This window comes from Euphorbia lathyris, chromosome 1 (genome assembly GCF_963576675.1).
Source record: "Euphorbia lathyris chromosome 1, ddEupLath1.1, whole genome shotgun sequence".
Lineage (NCBI taxonomy): Eukaryota > Viridiplantae > Streptophyta > Magnoliopsida > Malpighiales > Euphorbiaceae > Euphorbia > Euphorbia lathyris.
The window spans coordinates 79,303,544-79,327,900 of NC_088910.1; the positions used below are offsets into that span (position 1 = coordinate 79,303,544).

The window sequence follows — 24,357 nt, forward strand, 5'->3', positions numbered from 1 at the left end:
AAGCAAGATGCACGTGATGACATATATGAACTTGCCCCAGATTCGACTGGAACTCAATGACATGAGTGACTCGACATTTGACATACGAATAGGACGTACCGAACCGCGTATATGGGTGTGTGCCACAAGCTTAACCCTGACTGGATGGTATAAACGACTCAGTCTTTGATATGTGAGTAAGGTGCGAGGGATGACATACGGAACACGCATCAAAGGTCGGTCCAGAATTGGATAGCCTAATGACATATTCGTGGGCTACAAATATTGTCAATGATAAGGCGACATGTGGGGCACATTTTGACAAGGCCCAACGTATGACTAAGGCACAAGCGGTGACATACGGGATATGCACCGAAAGCTGATACGTGTTCGAAGGACTAGTGTCACATGTTTGGAATACTGACGTGTTACGATATATGATGATACACCTGGTATGTCTCATATCGATTTGCCCATTTTTGAAGATACGACAGCGTGTCTCAAGAAGGCCAAGGATGTGCGGGTTACTTTAGTACAATGACGTGTCGATATACAAGGTACGGCCGAGAGTACCAATGGGGCATGAGGATGACCTACTAGCTAAGAGGTTAGTGCAATGGATTTATTAGATGTGACGAGGTGACATATAAGGTGCCAGTTAAAACGCGGATGTGACACCATGACTTCGTGTGAAGCGTGCGTCAGAGGGTCAATGCGAACCTGGGGTCCGGACAGTGGGATGGTGTAATTATGACGACCCACATGGCGCACCTAAAGGTACAAATGGGAAGCGTGGACAACATACCAGTCAAGAGTTCGTTTCGAAGCTCAGGGTATTGCCCATAATTTTGAAATACGGAGGTGCTACGTATGGACTACCTCCCCAGATGCGAATGACGACAGGTAAATGAGATTCGTGTGAAACAGTTCACCCGACCCTAAGGTTTCGATCTTACAACCACGTAACTTTGGAGTATAGGCGCACGGCGCACCGACACACGTGGCATGTCTTAGCGTGCGAAGGTCATGATGGCAACCTACAAGGTGAGGGGCATGGATAATTCAACAACGTAATTTGGAATCACTTAGTCATTGTGTATAGTGTGGAGACATCCGTGTGTATGTCTTGAGATACGAAAGGGAGGTGACGACGACCCGTGAGATTATGGTTCTATTTGAGATCAAGGTACCAGTCATAATCTTGAGATGTGTTGGCTAAGGCGTAGCGACATACATGGTATGTCTTGAGACATAAGTAGGACGTGTATGAGACATGTGACGAATGGTTAATTTGAGTCTCGGGAGGAACCGATGCCATGACAATGTTTCTTTTTTTGAACTATCGATAAGTTATCGGCGATGTGGCGACACACATGGTACATCTCGAGTCGACCATGCGAAAAGTGAATAGAATTTGCCCCACGATGCGAATGTTATGACAAACGAGGTACGACCACCAAGCAGTTTGGATCTAGCAAGGATGCATATCTAACGAACAGTATTCCTAACCATGATAGAGGGAGGCGGAGTACGTCGTGACACATGGGACATGTCTCCGGATAACTTAAACACGGTGGAAAAGATGCATGTGATATGCCACGATGCACATGGCATACCCCCTAATGGTATAAAGAGGACGATAAAGATGTGCGCGGCATATCCCACACAAAGTATAACATGACAAAGACGTTGGGAATACCTCAAGGTCTAAAGGTGCTCCTCCGGACTAATATATGAGACACATCACAACATGCGGGGTAGACCTTTTGACGGGCATGCGAGACATGGTAAAGACGCGAGATACATTGTGATGTATGGGGTACATCTTCTGTCAGGCACCTCGCAAGGCGAGAACTCAAATCATGATATACGGGGTATGGCTCTAGACTAGCATATCTGATATGGAAGACGCATGTGCGACCTATCGCGATGTACGACCTTGGCAATACCCGGACGTACGCGATGCACGGCGGTGCATCGAGTACATGTCTTGACTGGTCTATAACTGACGTGATGGAGACGCCTGGGACACTTCACGATATGGAAGATGGGACGAGGTAAGGACGTATGGGATACGTCAAGGCCCAAATGGTATGCCTTTCATCTAACGTACATAGCATGGTGAACAAGCACCTGACATGCCCTGACATATGGGGCATGCAACTCATGCCCCTCGCTTGGCGCAAGGAATGAGGCGAAGATGTACAGGATGCGTTATGACACATATAGTACACCTTCTGACCGGTGTGTAATGACATGGTAGAGACACAAGGAATGGGTCATAATATACGAGGCACAACACGGAAAAGACATATGGGATATGTCACGACATAACAGGTACGCCTCTTGATCGGTGTCTGAATGATTAATGGAAGATGCATGGGGTGCGTTACGTCTCATGGAGTATGACAAAGTAAAGATGCAAGGAATACATCACCCCATGACAGGTGGGACTCATGACGGGTGGACACGTGATGACACGACGCAGCAAGGATATAGCGGGCACGCCACCAGAGAATGGTACGCCTCTTGACAGGGTAAGGACGTATTGGAGGTGTCATGACATACGGGGTATGCCAAAACAAAGGCGTATGGGATACGCCATGACATAAGGGTTGTACCTTCTGACTAGTGCCTGGGATACGAGAGAAATGTACGAGGTAAGCTACCATACATACAGTATGCTAAGGCAAAGATGGATGGGATACGTCACAACATAATGGACATGCCTCCTAGCTAGCATACAAACGACACGGTGAAGACGCGCGAGACGTGCCAAAGACGCATAGGATGCGTCCCAACACATAGGTACGACAAGGCAAAGACGTATGGGATACGTCACGACATAACTAGTATGCCTCCTGAATGACACGCGACGTTGGGGCCGACTCTTTCTCACTTTCCTAATAAACACGTCCTAAATCTACGAAGCCTAGAATGGCTGCACGCAATGCGGTTAGCATGCAACGCTTTATATGGTATGATTGCAATGATTCGTTAAGCATAGAACGCATTATAACTTAAATCTGACTCGACTGATGTACAACAAGATATAAATCTATACAAACAAACTAGTTAGCGAAAATCGAACATAATGCATAAGTAGATCGCAATAAGAGAAAGAAAACGTTAGATAACAATCACAATCATCACATCATCTCTCTTCCATCCTTATTTCTCCACACACTCGTTGGTCCAAGACTCTTTCCTAGGATTTTTGGTTTGGGGCTCACATTGCGGTCCAGGGGACGCGTGATGCCGTCGATTATTGCGGAAAAGTAAATCATCCATCAGACAACACAGTTCGTTTTGACGTATCAACGTTCAGTGACTAAGAAATCAACCAAGTTGGATTGTCCTTTCGGAATAACTCGTCTTTCGTCCTTTCGTGAGACGCATTAGTTCGGGTTTTGACTCCCTTTGAGCGCATCTCAGTTTTTAGATGTGGTACGAGTTATTCTTCTAGTCCAATCATTCGTTATTGTCAATGACTCGTTCCCTTTTGTTCGCGCGGGTTCGTGTCTCAATTTTTGGATTACAACGGGATCTTTTGGATCTATCGAGAGACGTAACCACGTGTTTATTTAGTGATGGAATCACTTTTGGATTTTATTTTAGGGAACGGACTCATCGCGTAACGCGTTTGTTCTTAGCGTTGAGGATCCGTTTGCTCATTTTAGCCACGTGAAAAGACGGCGAGTCTTATTTTGAGCGCACGGTAACCTTTCGGCTAGCAACAGTTCGTTGTTCTTCCCAATCCACGGGATATATCATCTTAGTGTGGTTATAGAAAATCAACGTTTCGTTGAATCACATGCCTATTCAAAGCGAGGATATCACCGTTCTCTTTCCTTCAGGCACGAATTAAACAAACACGTACATCGGGCCATATTTCTTGCAGTTTTGGTAACGGTCGAAATGATCGAGTCGTTAGTCAAAACCCGCAGTCTCGTCCATATGGCGCAATTATATGGGTTGGCTTGATTCGGCTTCGAGATTTTAAACGGGGTATACACTCGTTCGAGGCACGTATTCAACGGCATTGGTTTATTTTCTTTAACTACGCTCGGGATTGACATATATCGTAAATTCGGAATGATTTTGGTCGTTTAGTTCATTTTTCGCTTTTCTTTTATTTTCTTAGTCACCTTTGCGGACACATCCATTTCTCTTAAAAACGATACGAGGCATAACGTAAAAAAAGCTCGTCTTTTATTCGGAAGGGACGGGCTACTTGTGCGAAACTTTTCACGTTACGACAGGGTCATTCAAGACAGAAATGTTCTTTGTTTTCGTTTCATCATGATCTCGTTTTATCCCAACTTATTTAAAGAATGTGAATAACGGCTGCTGTTAATATAGTCTTTTGTATCGAAATGTAACTATCCTTAACACCAAACCGACGCATACTAATACGTGCTTACGTCGTAACGCATTTCCTGAACATGTGCCTTCGTCGGGACACAAAAAGGGACAAGGCGGGCCGCACATGTTCATTCATACGAGATGACTAAGTCGTCTTTAGTTTAAATCGTTTCGATGTTTTAGGGTAATTAGTATGTCGACTCAAGAGTATATATTAACGCATCATTTCATTTTCTTTACATACTTTAGGATTTAGACACGTATCATGGTGATTTGAAAACACGAACTGATTCATTTATCACGCCAAAAATAGTAACGGGTAATCCTATGGCAACTTCTAAGGCTACTATATGCTGACACGGCTGAGCGCGGGACCTCACAAGACCGCACAAATTCGCCCCTAACGAATGGATGGGGACCCTTTGGCGCCTTACTGTAAGGGGGAACTTACACTAGCCTCTTTCGAGCGACGAATGGACTCTCGCTAGAGGTTTCGCGGAAATTACCCAAAAGGTTTGCAATAATGCACATGAATGCATACGAAAAGAAATAATACGATCCGTCCCCGTTAAGGGCTTAATACACGCCTTCCGGAATCAAATTTCTCGCTTCCCCAGCAGAGTCGCCACTTGTTAGACGAGGTGCCGCGGCCTAATCTCCCGGGCGGACCGGGGGGTGGACACCTCATGGCGACATAAGCGGTGATTGGCGCCGAAAGCAACCAATCGTGGAATCAAGCTGCTCGGCAGGACCGGAGCTCGGAGATATGGAAGAGTCGCCACCCACGAATGGGAAAATGAACACCGATCCCTTGCGGGAGACCGGTGTGGGTTCGGGAAACTTAGGTACGAGCCGAGAAGGCTAGCTCCTTTCCGCAGAAAGGCTACTAGGCACCCCGACATCGCCCGGTTATGAACCACCGGCCTCCTACTCAGCATGTTAGGCGATAACGGACTAATCGTATATTTCTTTAAGTTTAAAATTCATTTGAAACCTTTTCTTTCTCATTTTGGAAACCGTTTTGAGCATATATTATTGAAAAGCCACCTTGGTAAAGAATCACCCATTTACATTAGTTCAATATAAAAGAGAGGGGAGGAAGGAAGAAGTGGTTTATTTACAATGTGATTTATATGTCGTGTTGCGAGTTAATTCTACACTAACTTATTTCCCCAAAATGAGTTTATTTACATGGTTCGCACCTTAATCGCCATTGGAACGATTTAGGTGCGTTTTAAAACCCCGTTTGATGAAGTTCACCCGAATCGCCGTTGGAACGACTCGAGTGTTTGAAAACATTGAGATAAAAAAAACCTTTAATAAGAAAACATGGTTAAACATACAAGTCAATTTTATTTTGTACAAATCATTTAAGAAAACGATTCAAAACTTTATTATTTACAATGAAAACGATTTTAATTACAAGGTTCGCTTAATCCGTCGTTGGAACGGACTAAGGTTTTAAAGCGTGATGTTTTGGGAAACGATTTTGAAATGTCAAGAAAACACTATTTATTTACATTAGGAACTTCTAAAAACTCATTAGTTTAAATAATTAAATTGAAAACTCTTTTTGTGATTTATTTTCCCCTTTTTCCTTAGTGGATTCTCTACTTGTTATAATTACAATAATAAACATATTTAAACCAAAATTCACTCCCAAATAAAGCCCATTTGAAACATGGACCCCTAAATGGCCCAAAAGAATAAAGAAAATAATATAAGCATATATATATACATTTTAATCCAAAAAGAAAATATGAAATAAAAGTTAATGAAAAGAGACTATATAATACATATATGAAAATACTAAATATAATACATTTATACTTTAAACATGTGAAAATAGTAAATAAAACTCCTAGATAAGAAAATAACATTTGTCACCAAAATAGTTTTATTTAATAATAACTAATATAGCTCAAATATCCCAAAACTATATATATACATAACTAATGTAATTTTAAATGTCAAAAACAATATATATTTATCCACTAGTTAATCACTCCCAAAACCCCAAGTAAATATTCTTTTAAAATGAAATTCATTACCATTTAAATGAAGGAAAAAGGAAAGAAAAGATATATATACATATACTTATATTTAAAATAAAATAAAAAATGATATATAAACATCCTAAATAATTATGTATACCAAATGTCTAAAAATAGTTTGAAAATATATATTACATAAATATACATATATACATAAAGGACCAAAAGCTTAAAAGTTAAGAAACAGGGACCAAAACAGTATTTTTTACATTCTGGCAGATTTACCGACGGAAAATCTGTCGGTAAACAACAATTAGTGACAGAAACGGAAAATTACAGAACCACTCCAACTGTTTCCAGATTTATTCAAAAGCTTTAAATTAAGTCTAATTCAATCGTTTTGGATTTCCGAACTACCAAAAATGGATCATAGTCAATAACGGAAGTTCCTAAAACGACGTTTTTATTTTAAAACATTATTCGGAAATTCCTTTAAATTAAAACTTATAATTACAACATCTTTTAATACCCGAACTACCTTTTAATCGGATCACGGTTCGTATTGGGATATCAAAACGAGGTTTTTTATTTCAAAACAAAACCAAATTTTATTTAACACGAGACGAAAATTAAATGAATACGCAAAATTAAATAAAACGTGATAAAATAAATAAAAACTATAACATAAAAATAAATAGAAGAAGGAAATAAATTAAATAAAATAAAAGAGTCTAGTCCTCGGATAATATCTTAAATTCGGTATCTGACAGTCGAAGCCGATTGATTCCACGAGTCGTGATTTTTCGGTTTTTTTGTGTTTTTTTTGTAAAAATTTAACTTTGGAAAATTTGGATTTTTTTGGGAAAAAAATATTTTCTCCAAAAAATTGACTTTCTCTCTCTAAAAATGTTTAGAGTGAGAAAGCTCCAAAAATTCTTCCTCCTCTCCAAAATGCATGAGGATCCGTGCCTTTTATAGGCAAACGGATCCCCGGAAAAATGGGCGACGCCCGAGTAAAATCGGGCGTCGCCTAAGGGGGTTGTGCGGCCGCCCATGGCATGTTGGACGGCCGCCCAACCCTCCGTTGGGCTACCGCCCGACGTGGTTGGGCGCTCGCCCAACGGCCGCCGGGACGCGTCTCGCGCCGTCGGGCGCGCACGTCCCGCGGCCGTCGAGCTCGCGTTCCGTGCCGTCGGGCGTCCACGTGTCGTGGCCGCCGAACGTGCGTTCCGCGCTGCCGGGCGCACACGCTTCGTGGCCGACGAGCGTGCGTTCCGCGCCGCCGGGCCCGTGCATCGCTCAGATGCCGAGCACGTGCCATTCGTGGTTGGATGCGTGCGTCCGACGGACGTCGAGCGCGCGCTTTGCATCGTCGAGCGGGCGTCCGATTGTCGTCGAACGTGCGCTGGCCGCCGCTAAGCACTCGCACCATGCCGCTAAGTATTCGCGAGCCATCCGATCAACAACAGCGACCCGCCGTAACTCTTTCTTCTTTATTATGTACTTATTATTCTTTATATATTTTTTAGTTTTTCAAAACTTCCGGAATCAATTGTTTCAACCGTCTTGTTTTCAGATTTTCGTCACAGGTCCTCCGACTCGGTGTCTACAGCGGGTCTAATTGGAATCAAAATTGGATCTCTCCCGTTTAATTACTTGGGTGTTCCTCTTTTTCAAGGGATCCCAAGAGCTAAATACCTTGCGGCGACTGCGGATAGAATTATTCTCTCTTTCTCGCGCTGGGCGGGGACGTCTCTCTCTATGGCTGGTAGGCTGACACTTGTTAATTCAGTTATCACTAGCTCTCTCATCCACACCTTTATGGTTTACAAATGGCCTGTGAGTTTGCTAAATAAACTCAATAGACACATGAGGAATTTCATTTGGACGGGCTCAGTTTTGTCTAAAAAGCTTGTTACTGTTCCCTAGAAGGTTTGCTTAAAGTCCTTAAAAGAAGGAGGGTTGGGTATTAAACACCTCTCGACGCTTAACTTGGCTATGAGTGGTAAATTGGCGTGGGGATTTCTTTCCTCTAATTCTTTATGCTTTAATTTGTTGAGGATGCGCTTTCTAAACAGGGCTGGTTTGCCAAAGTTTCAGTTGCAGCGATCGTCTGTTTGGTGGTCTATCAAGGCCGCCTATCTCAAGTTACGGGAGAATTATTTTTGGTCATTTGGATCATCTTCTGAGTTGTCATTCTGGAATTCGGAATGGATTTTACCACCCCTGGCTGAACAGCTTGGGATTTCTATCTCAGACCGTTTGAAGCTCACTGATAAAATCTCAGATTTTTATGAAAATAGCAACTGGCGGGATCTTCCGATGCTGGCTAGTCCGTTGCACCAGTGCATCCGGAATATGCATGGAAATGGCTCTGAACATGATTTATGTTTTTGGAGACCTGCGAGCAATGGCCTCTTCACGGTAAAGTTATTCTATCACTGGCTACGTGCTCCTCCGACTTTGCCTTTGGTTTTTCAGTCAATTTGGAAACCTTTTATTCAGCCGTCGCACTCCATGGTTTGCTGGCGTGCATACTGGGGAGCTTTACCAACTCATGATGCGCTCCGTGCTAGAGGTCTGCCTCTAATATCTCGTTGTCCTGTCTGTTTAATGGCTTATAAGACGAGTGACCATTTGCTTGTTCATTGCCCCTTTGCTTCCCAAATCTGGTTCAACATATCAGCTTTATTTGGTAGAAGACTTGTACTTGATTCTTCTCTACAGACCCTCTTACAACACGCCTTCTCACACAAGTTTAGTTCGCAAGTCCTTTCCCTCTGGCAGGTCGCGCTTGTTAACGATGTTTGGTTGATCTGGTCTGTAAGAAATGCTACTATTTTTGAGAGCAAGCCACCAAACATTCATGAGGCATTACAATGTCTTTGGTCTGCAATTCGTAGCTCTGATAGAATCAGCAACGGATCGGTATGGAATTCTGTTGTGGAGTTATCTATTCTCTATAATCTCGGGTTAAACGCTCGTCATCATAGGGCCCCTCGAATCATTGAAGTTAGATGGCAGCCCCCTCCGTCTGATTGGATTAAAGCTAACACTGATGCCTCCGTGATCTCGAGTAGAGCTGGTTGCGGTGTGGTTTTTCGAAATAGTCAGGGGCATCCCCTTGGGTCATTTTCCTTCCCATTTGATTGTGCTTTGGTACACATGGCGGAATTGCAAGTCGCTATTTTTGCAGTTTCGATTGCGAGGTCACGTGGATGGACTCGTCTCTGGATTGAAAGTGACTTGACTTACGTTATTCGAATTTTCCATGCTCGTGCGCAGATCATTCTCTGGACAATGCGTGTGGATTGGTTAAATTGTTTAGATTCAATGACGCATATTCATGTGGTTGTCTCTCATGTGTTCCGTGAGGGAAATCAAGTGGCGGATGCTCTTGCTAATTACGGACGTCTGGCCTCAGATTTACAAATGTGGAATACTCTTCCAGACTTCTGCTCCCTTCTTGCTAGAGATAATGCCCTTGGTAGGGATATGTTTAGATTTTCTTAAAACATTCTTTGTACTGGTTTCATACTTTTTCATCTCTTCATTTATATATTTGGTTCTTTGCCTTTTCGGGGATGCCAACCTGGTTGGAATTCCCATTGGGCTAGATCCGTATTTCAAAAAAAAAAAATTTAATTATTGTTAGCGATAATAAATTAGAGTTCCAATCACATTCAAACCTCTAATTAATATTATCAGATAATCCTTTAATTTCATTTATAATCATAATTTAATTATAATTATGAAATCAAATTAATTATCCCTAATTAACTAATAAATTTTGGCCCATGCAGTGTGTCCCACTAATTACATTTTCATCCTCTGGTTCCAAGTCCTATATGCGACCCATTAGGTTCTTTATTGCCACTGGCCGTATATATCCTTTGAAATTAATTCATCCTGATTAATCCCAACATATATATAACGGAATACCGTCGCGAGCTGTTACTAGTAGAACCTATGATATTCCCCCAGAGCAATTAAAAAGTCAGGTTGATAACTGACGTTAACCTTTCAGCATTAGGTGCAATATAATACGATCATTCATCAACTATATCCTATTGGTCAATTCCTTATAACCATGGAACGTGTCAAGGTTACATATAGCGAAGAGTGCGTTTTTACTTGTAGAGGTTGAATTCACTCTGAAAGATAAGTTAAGTGAAATTTCTATTTCTAATCTTAACTCTATCACCTTGCAAGGATTTCAGTCAATTCACCACAAGCGGCCATTTGGATATATCTCCCATTTATCAGGAGTGGCGAATGCTCAATCTGACATTAACTATTCTGCAATCACTTTATGTGATACCCAACCCTGCTCTCACACACCCAAGGCTCTCACCTGTTGGATCGTGCTCGCTCAGAATCAAAGTACCAGACTCCATAATCCAGAATCACTAATTAACGAATGTTTGAGTCTGAGGATTAGTTATACCTACTAATACAAATGAGATGAACAGTTGACACATTTAGATAAATTAATCCATACTGTTATCTCAAGTCGGGCCCCAATCCTAATGAACTCGTTCACCGGATCCATATAACTGTCTAGATATCTAAATATCTAAAGCTTGTGAGATCAGCTTTCTGTCTCGACAGAAAACATTGTTACGTGCAAGTCTCAACAATAATATGCCAACCCCTATAACATATTACTTGACTTAGGTTGATTTTAAGTTTATTGATCTTATTATAAAGTACAGTCTCACTTCATGCTTGTATGAACACTTTATAATTACTTAAACAAACTTAGGATTACTTTCTTTATGAAAGATTTGTGCCTTTATATATATAGTTACATTTTAATGCTATATATCTTATTAAACAAATGATTAAATAAACAATTTATTCATTAACATTTATATCCTAAAACAATTGTCTTTAGGACACTAAACTCCAACAATCCTAAAACATCTTAATCTCATCTTAATCATTATCAAATAATTAACAGCTCCATTTATCTATAGATTAATTAACCAAATCAAATTTATTAATTAACCTAACAATAAATATATTCAATCTGATTGAAAAACCCTTTTATTTACATATATGAAATAACAGATTAACATAGGTTCTGATACCAATGAAGGAAAATAGACAAGCCTAGGCGCAGCGGAATAATAAAATTTTATCTATTTTATCTATTTCTCTTTTCCAAGATCTGTCAATTGTTATTTCATATAAAGAGTGATAGAATGAAATACCTTTCTGAAGAACTATCTACAGTTGCAAACGAAGTGCCCACAACTCTTAATCCGTGTATCACGAACAACAAAAGAAACAACACAGAAAAGAAAGACTATTAGTAATCAACCTTAATAAATAGCAATCACAATGACCGCCTCTAACAGAATCGATCCGATATCAAAGAGAGAGTAAGAAAGATTGTAATTAGCCGAGACGGTTTCGGAACGGTTCATCTTGCCTCCTTGTATGTGTGTTTTGAAATTTAGGGGTTATGATATCTATTTATAGACTTCTCAAAACCCTAATCCCAGTTGTGTTAGGTAATTAAAATAATTAGAATCTTATTCGGAATAGGATTACTAATTAGATAATTAAATAAACACTTTATTATTATCTAAATAATAACTAATTATATCTAGATAATATTACTAATCAAATTAATAATTTAATTATTGTTATGGATGATTAATTAGAGTTTCAATCACATTAAAACCTATAATTAATATTATCAGATAATCTTTTAATTTAATTTATAATTATAATCTAATTATAATTATTAAATCAAATTAATTATCCCTAATTAACTAATAAATTTCGACCCATGCAGTGTGTCCCGCTAATTACATTTTCGCCCTCTGGTTCCAAGTCCTATATGCGACCCATTAGGTTCTTTATTGCCACTAGCCGTATATATCCTTTGAAATTAATTCATCCTGATTAATCCCAACATATATATAACGGAATACCGTCGCAAGCTGTTACTAACAGAACCTATGATATTCTCCCGGAGCAATTAAGAAGTCAGGTTGATAACTGACGTTAACCTTTCAGCATTAGATGCAGTATAATACGATCCTTCATCAATTATATCCTGTTGGTCAATTCCTTATAACCATGGAACGTGTCAAGGTTACATATAGCGAAGAGTGCGTTTTTACTTGTACAGGTTGAATTCACTCTGAAAGATAAGTTAAGTGAAATTTCTATTTCTACTCTTAACTCTATCACCTTGCAAGGATTTCAGTCAATTCACCACAAGCGGCCATTTGGATATATCTCCCATTTATCAGGAGTGACGAATGCTCAATCTGACATTAACTATTCTGCAATCACTTTATGTGATACCCAACCCTGCTCTCACACACCCAAGGCTCTCACCTGTTGGATCGTGCTCGCTCAGAATCAAAGTACCAGACTCCATAATCCAGAATCACTAATTAACGAATGTTTGAGTCTGAGGATTAGTTATACCTACTAATACAAATGAGATGAACAGTTGACACATTTAGATAAATTAATCCATACTGTTATCTCAAGTCGGGCCCCAATCCTAATGAACTCGTTCACCGGATCCATATAACTGTCTAGATATCTAAATATCTAAAGCTTGTGAGATCAGCTTTCTGTCTCGACAGAAAACATTGTTACGTGCAAGTCTCAACAGAAATATGCCAACTCCTATAACATATTACTTGACTTGGGTTGATTTTAAGTTTATTGATCTTATTATAAAGTACAGTCTCACTTCATGCTTGTATGAACACTTTATAATTACTTAAACAAACTTAGGATTACTTTCTTTTTGAAAGATTTGTGCCTTTATATATAGTTACATTTTAATGCTATATATCTTATTAAGCAAATGATTAAATAAACAATTTATTCATTAATATTTATATCCTAAAACAATTGTCTTTAGGACACTAAACTCCAACAATTATCCAGAATGTCAGTACCACCCAATCTGACCACTCAGCACTGGTCATGAAGATCCAACAACAACAAAACCATAACCCCTATGTATTCCGGTATGAAAATTCGTGGGGTTTGGGAGAGGAATGCAAACAGTTAGCGGCTGATGCTTGGGGGGTTTCTGAACTTCAAAATATTGAAACCAAAATCAATAAGTGTCAACAGGTCCTTCAACAATGGGGAAATGAGCAGCGAAACAAGTTCAAAGGCTGAGCGAAACGCCTACATAGAGAATTGGAGACCTTGAGGGGTACAACAAACACAAATGAAATCGCAAGGGTGAATTTAGAACTAGAAAGAGTTTGTCTTGAGCAAGAAATCTACTGGAACGGTCGAAATGCAAATGGTTACATGAAGGAGATCAAAATTCCCATTTTTTCCATAATACAGTGCATAATCGGAAACGAAAGACTGACTTTGGGAATCTGATGCTAAGTTCGGGACAGCAGCACACCTGGTCGACAGGTTTAGCAGAAGGAATCCAAGAACACTTTAAAGATTTGTTCAAATCAAATGGGTGCCATGAAATGGAGTTCTTGATAGGCATGCAAGGCCGAATCTCAGAAGAACAGCAACAATGCCTAATACGCGCGGACACAACGGAGGAGATAAAACAAACTACATTCTCAATGCATCCGGACATGGCCCCGAGACCTGATGGGTTGAACCCAGGATTCTATCAACAACACTGGTTAGTGATTGGCACCTCAATTGCTACCTATTGCTGCAATTGCCTCAACACAGGTACTTTCCCCGCTCATCTAAATCAGACTAATTTGGTTTTAGTTCCAAAAAAGAACCCGCTAAAGGCGATTACAACCGTAGAATGGAAGTAGAGGTACATTATCCGCTGTGCTTAAATCAGGAGGAAACAGTCACACACATCTTCCTTAAATGCCCGATCGCGGTAAGAGCCTGGGATGCATCACAGCTCGCTGAATTTAGACACCTTAACGTGGTGGATTTTCATTCTTGGTGGAGGAATCTAGTAGAAATTTGCTCAAAGGAAGTTGCAAGAGCTTGTGCAAACCTTATTTGGTACATTTGGTACTGGAGAAATAAGTGGATTTGGGAGAGGAAAGCGATGGAGCCGGAACAGATGGCGGGCTGTGCGAACCAGATGCTTTAGAACTGGCAGAAGGCGCAACAATTACTGAACAGATGCAGTAGTACTGCTACGGGAGAAACACAAGCAACCTGGCTCCCTCCGACGAGAGGCGTAAAACTGAATTTCGATGCAGCGACCAGTGAGGAGCAAAACAGAACGAGCTTCGGGGCAGTAATAAGGGACGTACAGGATCGACTAATATCAGCTCGCTATGGATCAGCCCGGGGCAGTTCACCGGCGATAGCGGAGGCTATATCATGCCGTGAAGCTCTCAGCTGGCTAAAAGATAGGGGAGAGGAATATGTATGTGTGGAGGGGGACGCTCAATTGGTTATTGATGCGATTAGTTCGGATGAAGAGGAAGATTGGTCTTACTTCGGGATGCTGATTTCAGAGTGTCGTGCGATAAAAGATTCACTCACTAGCTGTTCGATTCACTTTTCAAAGAGAAGTACGAATAAAGTAGCCGATGAGTTAGCAAAATTAGAATTAGCCTATTCATCTATTACTATAACTACTCATACACCCTCATCAGTTGTAAGCCTTTTAGGCATTTGATTAATGGAACATTCAAATCTTCCAGTAAAAAAAAAGACCTTAGAGTTGGGAACCTTGCATAGGTTGCAGCGTTAGAGGCGGGAGAGTTCCATCTCGAAATGCCAATAAGATTGATCCCAGTCGTAAAGAACTATTTCTATGTTCCATCCATGAGTAGGAACATAATTTCAATGTCTTGCTTGGACAACGACAATTTTGATTTTGCTATTTCGAATAGAATGCCTTCACAAAAACAGAGAAAAAAAGGAAGGGAAAAAATATAGAATGATGAAAAAATTAAAGTGATTCACACAATATAAATAAAGCACAAGATAAAATGATAGACAAGAAGGGGATAGAAAAGTCATAAATATATAACGGCTTGTTAATTGATCTAAATATGTAAACGACCCTGTTCCCTAAATTATTTAGAAACATATGGAAATCCCCTCCCTTTTCTTATTTGTTAATCATCTCACTATCCAAGCTCCTCTATCAGTTCTGCAATCAATTTTACATTCACGGGGAAAATAAATTCTACTACAAGCAGACAGAAAGCAATAAAGGAAATCCCCCCGATTTGAGATGGAGGAGACTCAAAAGAACTAAGAATTGTCGGAAATATCAGTCAAGTGCCGAGAAAATACACAAAAAGTCAGTTTCACCGTTTTCGTCGTCATAAGAAAAATAATGGATGCAGCTAAGAAAAAGGCTATTTTTCGTGCTAAATTGAATGCGCAGAAGAAGGAGAAGCGAATCGATTCACCTCTTGTTAGGTATGTATTTTTCACTTCAATTTATTGTGTTATTGCTGTTATGATTAATTATTTTCTGTGTTTACTGTGTTGTGAAACAATTTCCTAGTGCATACGAATTTTGCTTTTTCCTTGTCTATTCTTTTTAGTTAATCATATTCCAAATTTAAAAAATTAGTGCAATAACGCTAGTTCTTGCGTTCGCATGTTAAATTGCGTTAGAAGGGGTGATGTTTTATGCCTATTATGCATATTTCTTCCCCTTGTCCCCTAAAAATTTGACCAATTTTGCTTTAAGTGGGAGATTACTTCATTCATGGATGGATTTTTCAATTTAAAACTAATTAAGTTAATGTGTGGGTAAATTGGTTTGACATTACATGATTGTTCAATTCTGAGCAGTCTGTTGGACATTCCACTTATTATTGGTAGCTGGTGAGTTGGTGCCTGAACTGTTCTGGATTGAAGAAGGGCCTGAAAACTTTTAATTTTCCGCCCTTACTTTTGGTGGATGATGTCATTACTAGCTGCATTTTGCAGGTTTTCTGTGATTTTCCCTCTTTAGGCTAATGTGGACTAACTTTCTTGATATTGAGAAGTTGGCTTCATGTTCCCCGTGCTCCATGTAGATGAATTTCTCCTTGAAATGCATTTATAAATTAGATGAAGTGTCAATCCTCTGCTTTTGTGGTTTCTTCTTTCTCCTTGTAATGCATTTGTGAATTAGATCAAGTGTCAGTCTTCTGTTTTTTTTTTATCTCCTTTCAAAGAGATGATTCTTCGCATCTACTTAAGTTAAACAATTTTGACCTTCGTGATATAAAATTTATTACTATTACTTTTTCCTTGTCTATTCTTCTTTCTTTCACCGATATGTTTGAACCTTTCCTTGTTTGTCTTTTCATGTATGTATATGACAAACAGGTACAATGAATTTGATCAGCCTTTATGTCGGATATGTAATGTCGTTTTGAAATCAGAATCCTTGTGGGATGCACATCAAGCTTCTCGTAAACATCATGAGGTGATTTCTTCTTTTCAATTTGATTTTGGATATAGCACATTTAAAGGGAAATGCTTGTTTTGTCATGTCACAGCATGGCTGGGAACAGTGACATGATTATGCTTCTTAAGTCTGGAATATTTATGTAAACCTATTAGCTAACTGCATATATTCTTGGTCCCCCCCCCCCACCAAAAAAAAAAAAAATAACTGCATATATGTTTGTTTTCCAACGGAGATGCACATACAATAAATGGAAGTGGGGAAATGGGATCCTTAAAACGTGACCCTTTATTTTCCCTCCATTTATATATTTTAAAGATTCAGAGAAAAGACTTGAGTGTTTAAATAATGCTTTTCTGGTACTATAGGCCTAGGGTTAGTGTGATAAGTTTGCTTATAGGGAAGAGAGAGAGAGAGAGAGGGAGATGAGTAAAATACCTGTACTTGAATCTGATCCTAAACTATTTCAAAGAAGCATGTAACTGTACTTTGTCTTCTTTCTATGCACATATAAAGGAGGGAGGGATATATACTTATTTTGATTTCCAATATGCAGTTCATTATTTTTTGAGCTTGTAATTGACTATTTACTAACAAGACCATTATTCTGGTGCAGGCAATAAATGTTATGAAAGCCAATGCAGGAGCACGTGTGCATGTTGGCAGTGCAAAACCTGAAGCTTCAAGTAGACCTAAGCAAGCAGATAATGTGGAGTTGCATGATACAAAATATGAACCTGCAGCAAAATTGTCCCAATCTCAGGCATCATCCGTGCTTCCTACAGATTTTTTTGATAATGAGACAAAGTTGACTTCACCTAAGCATGTGAATAAATCAGAGTTGTATGAAACATCAACAAAACTTCAGAAGCCCCAGTCCTCATCTGCACTTCCTCCGGATTTTTTTGATAATCCCGAGGCAAAGAGAAAAAAAACTGGTATGCATTTAATTTATCTATCTGATATTTTACAATAGTAGATATAATTCAGAGGAGGTGGCTGTGTTGTATGCTTGTTCCCAAACAAGTATACTTTAACTTATCAAATTATTGCCAAAAAGAAAAAAAAAATTCAGACTGTGACATGGTTTTGTAGCAAATATAATACTTGATCTGCGTTAAATGTTTTTTTTTTCTTTCGTTTGATCCATGTTCACTTTAAAAATTGGTGCTACAAAGTGGCGATGAGCCTTAGTTCACTCCTAAGGTTGCTCCACTGTAACTTGGGAATAATTCCCTCAGAATGTAAGGGGGAAGTTGTATGTGTACAACCTCCCTCCTGTCGGGGCCTTGTGCATTAAAGTAAAGAATGATACATTCTCTTGTTCTCTGACAAATCAAAAGGCCATTACTGGGAATTTCTCTTGTTGGATATGGCTCATAATATCAAAGGGGCTATGGTACAGGGGTATTTGAGTAATTTTGTTACACACTATAAATACATGTAAAAACTGTATTTCTGTACACGATCAATAAGAAAACCGCTCATCGCTCCTGGATACGTAGGCAATTCAAAACTGCCGAACTTCGTTAACAAATCCTTGTGTTCGATCTTTGCTTGATTAATTCTGTTTTATTTAGCTTCGTTCTCAACATCTCTGGACATGTTTGATGCAGTATCAAGAAAAGAAAAGTGAGCTTGATTACCATGGACTTCTTGCTTGTAGTTGATAGATATATTATTGTGATCTTAATCCTCTCTTTCTCCCCTTTTGCTTCAGTAGCAGGCTTCCTTTGCTTTTATATTTATCTCTTTGATATGTTTGTATTTTCATTAGTTAAAAGTGGTGATTAGTCGCAATCCTCAGATCCTCCTGGAACAGGTAGTAGCTTAAGGTCATTGGTTTTTGTCTTTGGTTTGTGTCTTAGATAATTTTGTATGTTGGATTTTAATTCTTGCTCGATGCAACACTAATAAGATGTACTGTTTAGCTGCATATAACAGAACTAATTCCCAGTAACTGTCTCTAGTTTCCTGTCACTTTTTAGGTGCTGAAGTTTAATCTCTTACAGTGATCATGTATACGATGTCTTCTGCATAGTACTTTTGAAAATGCAGTGCTTTAATCCAATTCAGATGTGACTTCTCTCTTGATTTAAAGGTTTCAACTTTCATTATTTAGCATGATGCCACTGCGTCAAGAATCAAATCTGCATACTTGCAGTTAGATAATTCCTTTTTTCTTGATCATATATATGTGTTAATTGTAAACAGATAACGTTCAATTAAATGTGGAATCACATAAAAGTCCAGGTCATTCTGTTAAAAGCAAGGAAGAATCTCTTCTAGGCAATCATATAGATGGGCCACCTAGTGAGAATCCGCAGACAAAAACTGTTGGTCATGCCAAGGAGTCAATACGTACAACAGATGCCACTGGTTCAGAAACCAAGCAAACAAAAGGAGCTCTTCCTGAAGGCTTCTTTGATGATAAGGAGGCTGATTTGCGTGCTCGTGGCATTAAGCTTGTTAAGCCAGATGTCAAGTAAGTTATCTTTAACATTCTTTATTAGATATCTAACTCTTTTATTTACCATCTTACTTTTATTTATCCTTTTGTCATTAGAATCTTTGAATTCTAGATGTAGCTATTACTGCTTCATTATCATATTGAATATAAACAGCTGAAGTTGATCTCTGTAATGTTGGAATGTCTTTAAAAAAACAACACAAGCCACTCTTCTTGGTGGCTCATCAAGGGCTTTTCTCTAGCCTCCATCTAAAGCTTGATAGTCCTATGATCTTTAACCTGACGAAAAGTCGAAAACATAAGCTTCCTTTTTACAATAACTTTTACTTGGATTTTAAAATTTACGAACGGCTGAAGCTGATTCAGTTGGTGACTAGGACGGTTAAGGATATTTCAAGTGCACTGCTAAGAGAAAAAAAAGATAATTATAACTTTATTTGAGGTTAGTAAGCCTTTGTTTCCTTTGTGATATGCCTGGAAGTTTGTGATGGCTTCTGGTTTTCCCTCCAAGCTATACTGGACGCTGCAGTGAATTTTTTTCATGATATGCTTAGACTTTCCAAGTTTCTTTGTTTCCTTCAGATTTATTCCATTCTATGTTATCAAGTTTCATCTTCCGTTTCTTAAAGATTTGGTGGAGGAAAAGAAATATTAACCATGCAGTCATGTAAAAATTTGTTAGAGATGAATACAAGGAATTTGAAAAGTTGATTCAAGAGGACCTGCAGGAGGTGGATAACCGAATGGAAGAAGAGGAGGTCAGTGCTATCAGCCACTTCAGAATTTCTTAAAAAATGATGTTGAGGATTATACATTTGCCATTAATATGTTTCACTGCAACTGCAGATTGATGCAGCTGAAACAATTGAAGAAGCTGAATCTTTAGAACAGAGGTAAATTTAAAATAAGCTCATAGTAATTTACTTCTTGCACTTTCTTCTTATAAACAATCGGTTAACTTTCTGTGCCGATTATTTTCACACTGCCAAATAATTTCTCTGTTTCACTAGGTCTTATAGGGAAAAGGTTGAAATGTTGAAGAAGAGGAAAATGGAACTGGCAGCTGCTAGGTTAGCCAAACGTAGCAGAAGTTCTGGGGTGGGTGACAAGGTGTCCAGTCAAGAAGAATCATCCAGCGAAGACGATGATGACGACAACGAGAATTATGCAGTTGATTGGAGAGCTCAACACCTTTGAATCTGGAGGGATACAGTTTTCTTGTGTGGTAACCAGACACACCTTTAGTAGCTGAATATGAGGGCCTTTATGAAAGAGAAATGCAGGTACACAGCAGAACTACTTGCTATTCACAGCAAAATTCGTGCACTCTTTGACCTGTTTTCAAACAAATTAGATCCATTATATACATTTTTCTTAAACTAACCAAGAATGGAAAATCTGACTCCAGTTTTGCTCTAGATTTTGATATTACCTGATAAACTTGTGTAGAATTTATAGAGATCCTGATTCTCCATTGAGCGTTGAAAGACATTGAAAATTTGGCTGAAACGTGTCTGTTTCTATGATTTTAGTTTTCATCTTACTAGAGATCTCTTTATGTTTTAAATTAATTATCAGTCCTTTTTTACACTTGAACATTTTCTTCTATTAATACTTCCATATCAGTGAATAAGACATGGCACAGTATTTAAGAATTTTATTAATGAAAAATTGAGTATGATGATATGATAACTATGGTATCTTACGTAGTGTTTGGCTCATTTAGGAAATGTTTTTCAACTTATATAAAGTATTAAGACCGATGTTGGTTTCAAATAGGATAATAAGGAGGTGACGTGAGTACTGAAATGAAATAAGTGTTTTTGCTGTTACACTTGAAATCAAAGAATTATGGCAACGTTATCCCAATTCGGATTTTTCTTTTTTCTTCCAACGTTTATTTAAGTGTTCTTTAATTTGTGGATGATTATCTCTAAATTACTCTTCAGAAAACACTTTTCTTTTTTGAATGGGTCTCACCCGACCAAATTTTGCTCCACAAAAATCTCCTTCACTAATTAAACCTTTTCTGCAGCGTTCTTCTTTAATCCATCAATATTTGAAACAAAAAAGTGGCTGAGAACACATCTTCTTTTCTGAATTTCGGATTGGGCAATTATTTTCCTTCTCTCCGGAGTGTAGAACTTGAGCAATTCTTACATTGCAATTCAAAATTGTATCTACAGTTACTCGACTGAGCTGTATAATCCTAGAGGTGGCCAGTCATTAGAAAGGTTGCACATTTTTGAGGTAGTGTCACGAAGGTTTTAAAAAGAGCGACCTTGTCACGACTCATTCCGGAAATTTGCTGTTCCTTATTTTCTAACTGTGCAACAACATTCTATGTATGGTCTCTCTCTTTCTCTTTGCTCTGTGTATTCTCTTTCAACAAGACTGAAAATGAATGACTTTCACTTTTACAATTCTAAGGAAAAAGCAATGCTTTTAGTTAAAGCAGTGATTTTGAGCCTAAATGCTATAACAGTCCCTGATGATACGAGCAGATTGATTAAGCAGGCAATCAATGGATAACTCATTGAATTTTATTTTAATAAACATTATATCTATTACATGTTAAAAGTCACTTAACATTTAAGATAAAAAAAAATCACTTAACATTAACTTAACTTTGAAGTTTTTAATATTATGACCATTAAATTTTAATTAATGCTTCAAAATAGAAAATTTTAAGAATTGATGATGTTTTAAGCAACTTTAATTTTTCAATTTTTTTATTTTGTGATCATTTATATGTTATTTGTTTAGGAGAAATAAAATTTCAAAAATGGTGATTTTGGAAAAAAAAAATGATTTCATGATAAATATGGTTGTAAATAACTTTAATTTTTGGAAGTTTCCAAGTCAAAGGTCATTTTGATTTGAAACATTAATTGAAGGGTAGTAACCATAATGTTAGAAAATGAAAAATTAAGTTATCATGTGAGATTTTAAAATTTAGTGTTCATACCATACAAATAAGCACAGTTTAATGGTCATCAGTCACAGTTTAACGGTCATGAGTGTAATTTACCTGATAATAAATATGATAAAAATTGAATAAATTACGGAAAGAAAATCTGAGAATTTGAAAAAAGTAATGATAAAGTAAAATCAATTCCTTTCCTTTGAATCAATTCTGTTAGACATTTTATATAACAAATCATAGGTTTCAATTTACTCGTTGTTGAATCATACAACTTTCAATTTATTGATAACAAGTTCAGCAATTCTTAATTCAATTTGGTAGTTGATATCATGTGAAACGACACCACGTGGATGATGTCGGTTCCATCTTCTTTAAAGCTAAGAGCATCTCCAACGAGCCTCTCTCCATCTCTTAGTGCCTCCTAACTTTATTTTTTATTAATAATTTATTATTGACGTGTCTCTCTCCTCACACTATTGGTAATGTAACAATAAAGAACAATCTTAATAATAAAATAATAAATAAGGAGTGAATATAAAGAGCATTGTTGGAGATGATATATTTTAGTCACTCTTAAATCACTAAGAGTCAATTATTTATATTATTTTTAGAGAGCTCACTAAGAGTCTCTTGGAGATGCTCTAAAAGGTACGTGCGGAAGATGTTGGCTAAAGACAATTATTGGAGCTCCCATCTTCTACTACCAAGGAACCTTTTAGAATTCTACAAGATAAATGATTCCTCATAGGATTCAGAATCCTTGAGGAATACGGAATCCTAAGCTCATAACAACTCCTAAAGAGGTGACAACCTTAACCTAAAAAACCTATAAATAGACAGGTATTGACACAAGATACAGTACCTTAACGGGCCGTTTGGTATTTTATTGGGATAGAGATAGGGATAAATGTTGTGATAGAGATAAAGATAAATGATTGGGATAAGGATAAAATATGATAGTCGAGAATTATTATTCAATGTTTGGTATGTTGGATAGAGATAGAGATAAAATAATATATTTTACTATTTTAACCTTATTTAAACTACATAACATTAATTTGAGGGATAAGATAGACTTTTCCATCTTATTAAAATCGCAGGAGCTTATCCCACCTCCTTATACCAGCCCCCTCTTGGGTATAAGATTTGAGGGATAAGACTTATATCCCGCTCTTATCTCCCTAACCTATCTCTAAAACAAACATTGGATAACTCGTCTCAATTTTTTTATCCCTATCCCCGTGTCTTTATCCCCTCTAACAAACACCCCGTAAATACTATCTCACAACTAGTTCATACTCTTTAATTCAGTGATAATCACGAACTGACTTAGGCATCGGAACAGGTTCGTCGAACTTCGGTCCCGTCTAACCTACGTTACTGTTTTGTAGGTTATCAATGACGTTGGATTACTAAAGCGACTTGGACACGTAAGCAGAATCAGATAACCAGTTATCATTGGTGCGGTGAATGTGGAATTGAATTCTCCATGATTATTCAGATCATTCGGTGATGGCTATGTCCAGTCGAGTTCAATCGGAGATTGATCGAAATAACAAGTAGGAAGTTAATCAGCAGCAGGCGGATCCCCAACCCCAGCTGGATCCCCAATATCAGCTTTTGGCGGAGGAAGTATCTCGGAGGTTTAGCCAGAATTTGGTGCCATGCTGAAGGAGATGGACGATGCTAAGGCGGTCCACGAGCGGGAGATGATCATTCTCAAACAACAATTATGAAAGGCAAAGGAGGACCTTTGAAATAAGTCTGCTTAAGCAGTAAAATCTAGCCAGGAATCCACTAAGACCCCAAAGGCACGTTCCTGAAGCCTGTCGCCCACAATGAGGTATTCTCGATCAAGAAGTCCTCCGCGTTGTCATGAAAAGCCAAAGCGGAAGGATCGATCCCGAGGGCGTAGCAAGAATTATTCCCCCTCAAAACCTTCAAACAATCGATACGGTCGTCCAGAGCTAGAAAAGTTGAAGCCGAAGGACAATGCACCACTTAGCAAGGAAGATGTATTAAAGCTCCTTAGAAAGGATGCGTTAAGAAAAGCCAACTCATGAGATGGATATTCAGGCTTGTCAGAAACATGCATACCTTTGTCTAAAGAGATCCAGCGACAGTCAATGCCTTGAGGGTTCCGAATCCCAACCTTCAGCCAATATAGGGGTACTGGAGATCTCATCACTCATGTAAAAAAATTCAAAGGATTATCGAAGCAACCACCGCTATGGATGCAATATTATATCGCCTTTTTCCTACAAAC

At 38.4% G+C, this 24,357-nt stretch overlaps 1 protein-coding gene across 3 annotated transcripts; it reads left to right on the plus strand.

Annotated features, from left to right (window-relative positions):
- Positions 1–15,327: 15,327 nt before the first annotated feature.
- LOC136202955 (protein ABA AND ROS SENSITIVE 1) lies at positions 15,328–21,597 on the plus strand. 3 transcript variants are annotated; one of them, XR_010674684.1, is made up of 8 exons: positions 15,330–15,710; positions 16,614–16,713; positions 17,312–17,633; positions 18,910–19,180; positions 19,848–19,923; positions 20,012–20,058; positions 20,176–20,448; positions 21,201–21,597. XR_010674684.1 is itself a non-coding variant. In XM_065993985.1 (7 exons), exons 1-7 carry the CDS (start codon positions 15,625–15,627, stop codon positions 20,360–20,362), a joined length of 1,050 nt encoding a protein of 349 aa, XP_065850057.1. In that variant the 5' UTR covers positions 15,328–15,624; the 3' UTR covers positions 20,363–20,713. The 3 variants fall into 3 exon arrangements, 2 of the variants coding, with proteins under 2 accessions (XP_065850057.1, XP_065850045.1); XM_065993985.1 differs by lacking the exon at positions 21,201–21,597 and having other exon boundaries at positions 15,328–15,710; positions 18,949–19,180; positions 20,176–20,713; XM_065993973.1 differs by lacking the exon at positions 21,201–21,597 and having other exon boundaries at positions 20,176–20,713.
- Positions 21,598–24,357: the final 2,760 nt, after the last annotated feature.

What these genes read in the sequence shown, in the direction of transcription:
- LOC136202955 (XM_065993973.1), top strand. Translation starts at nt 15,625, where the DNA reads ATGGATGCAGCTAAGAAAAAGGCTATTTTTCGTGCTAAATTGAATGCG. An exon ending in GGCAAAGAGAAAAAAAACTG is followed by an intron (nt 17,634 to 18,909) that starts GTATGCATTTAA and finishes AATTGTAAACAG; the next exon opens with ATAACGTTCAATTAAATGTG. An exon ending in ACCGAATGGAAGAAGAGGAG is followed by an intron (nt 19,924 to 20,011) that starts GTCAGTGCTATC and finishes CTGCAACTGCAG; the next exon opens with ATTGATGCAGCTGAAACAAT.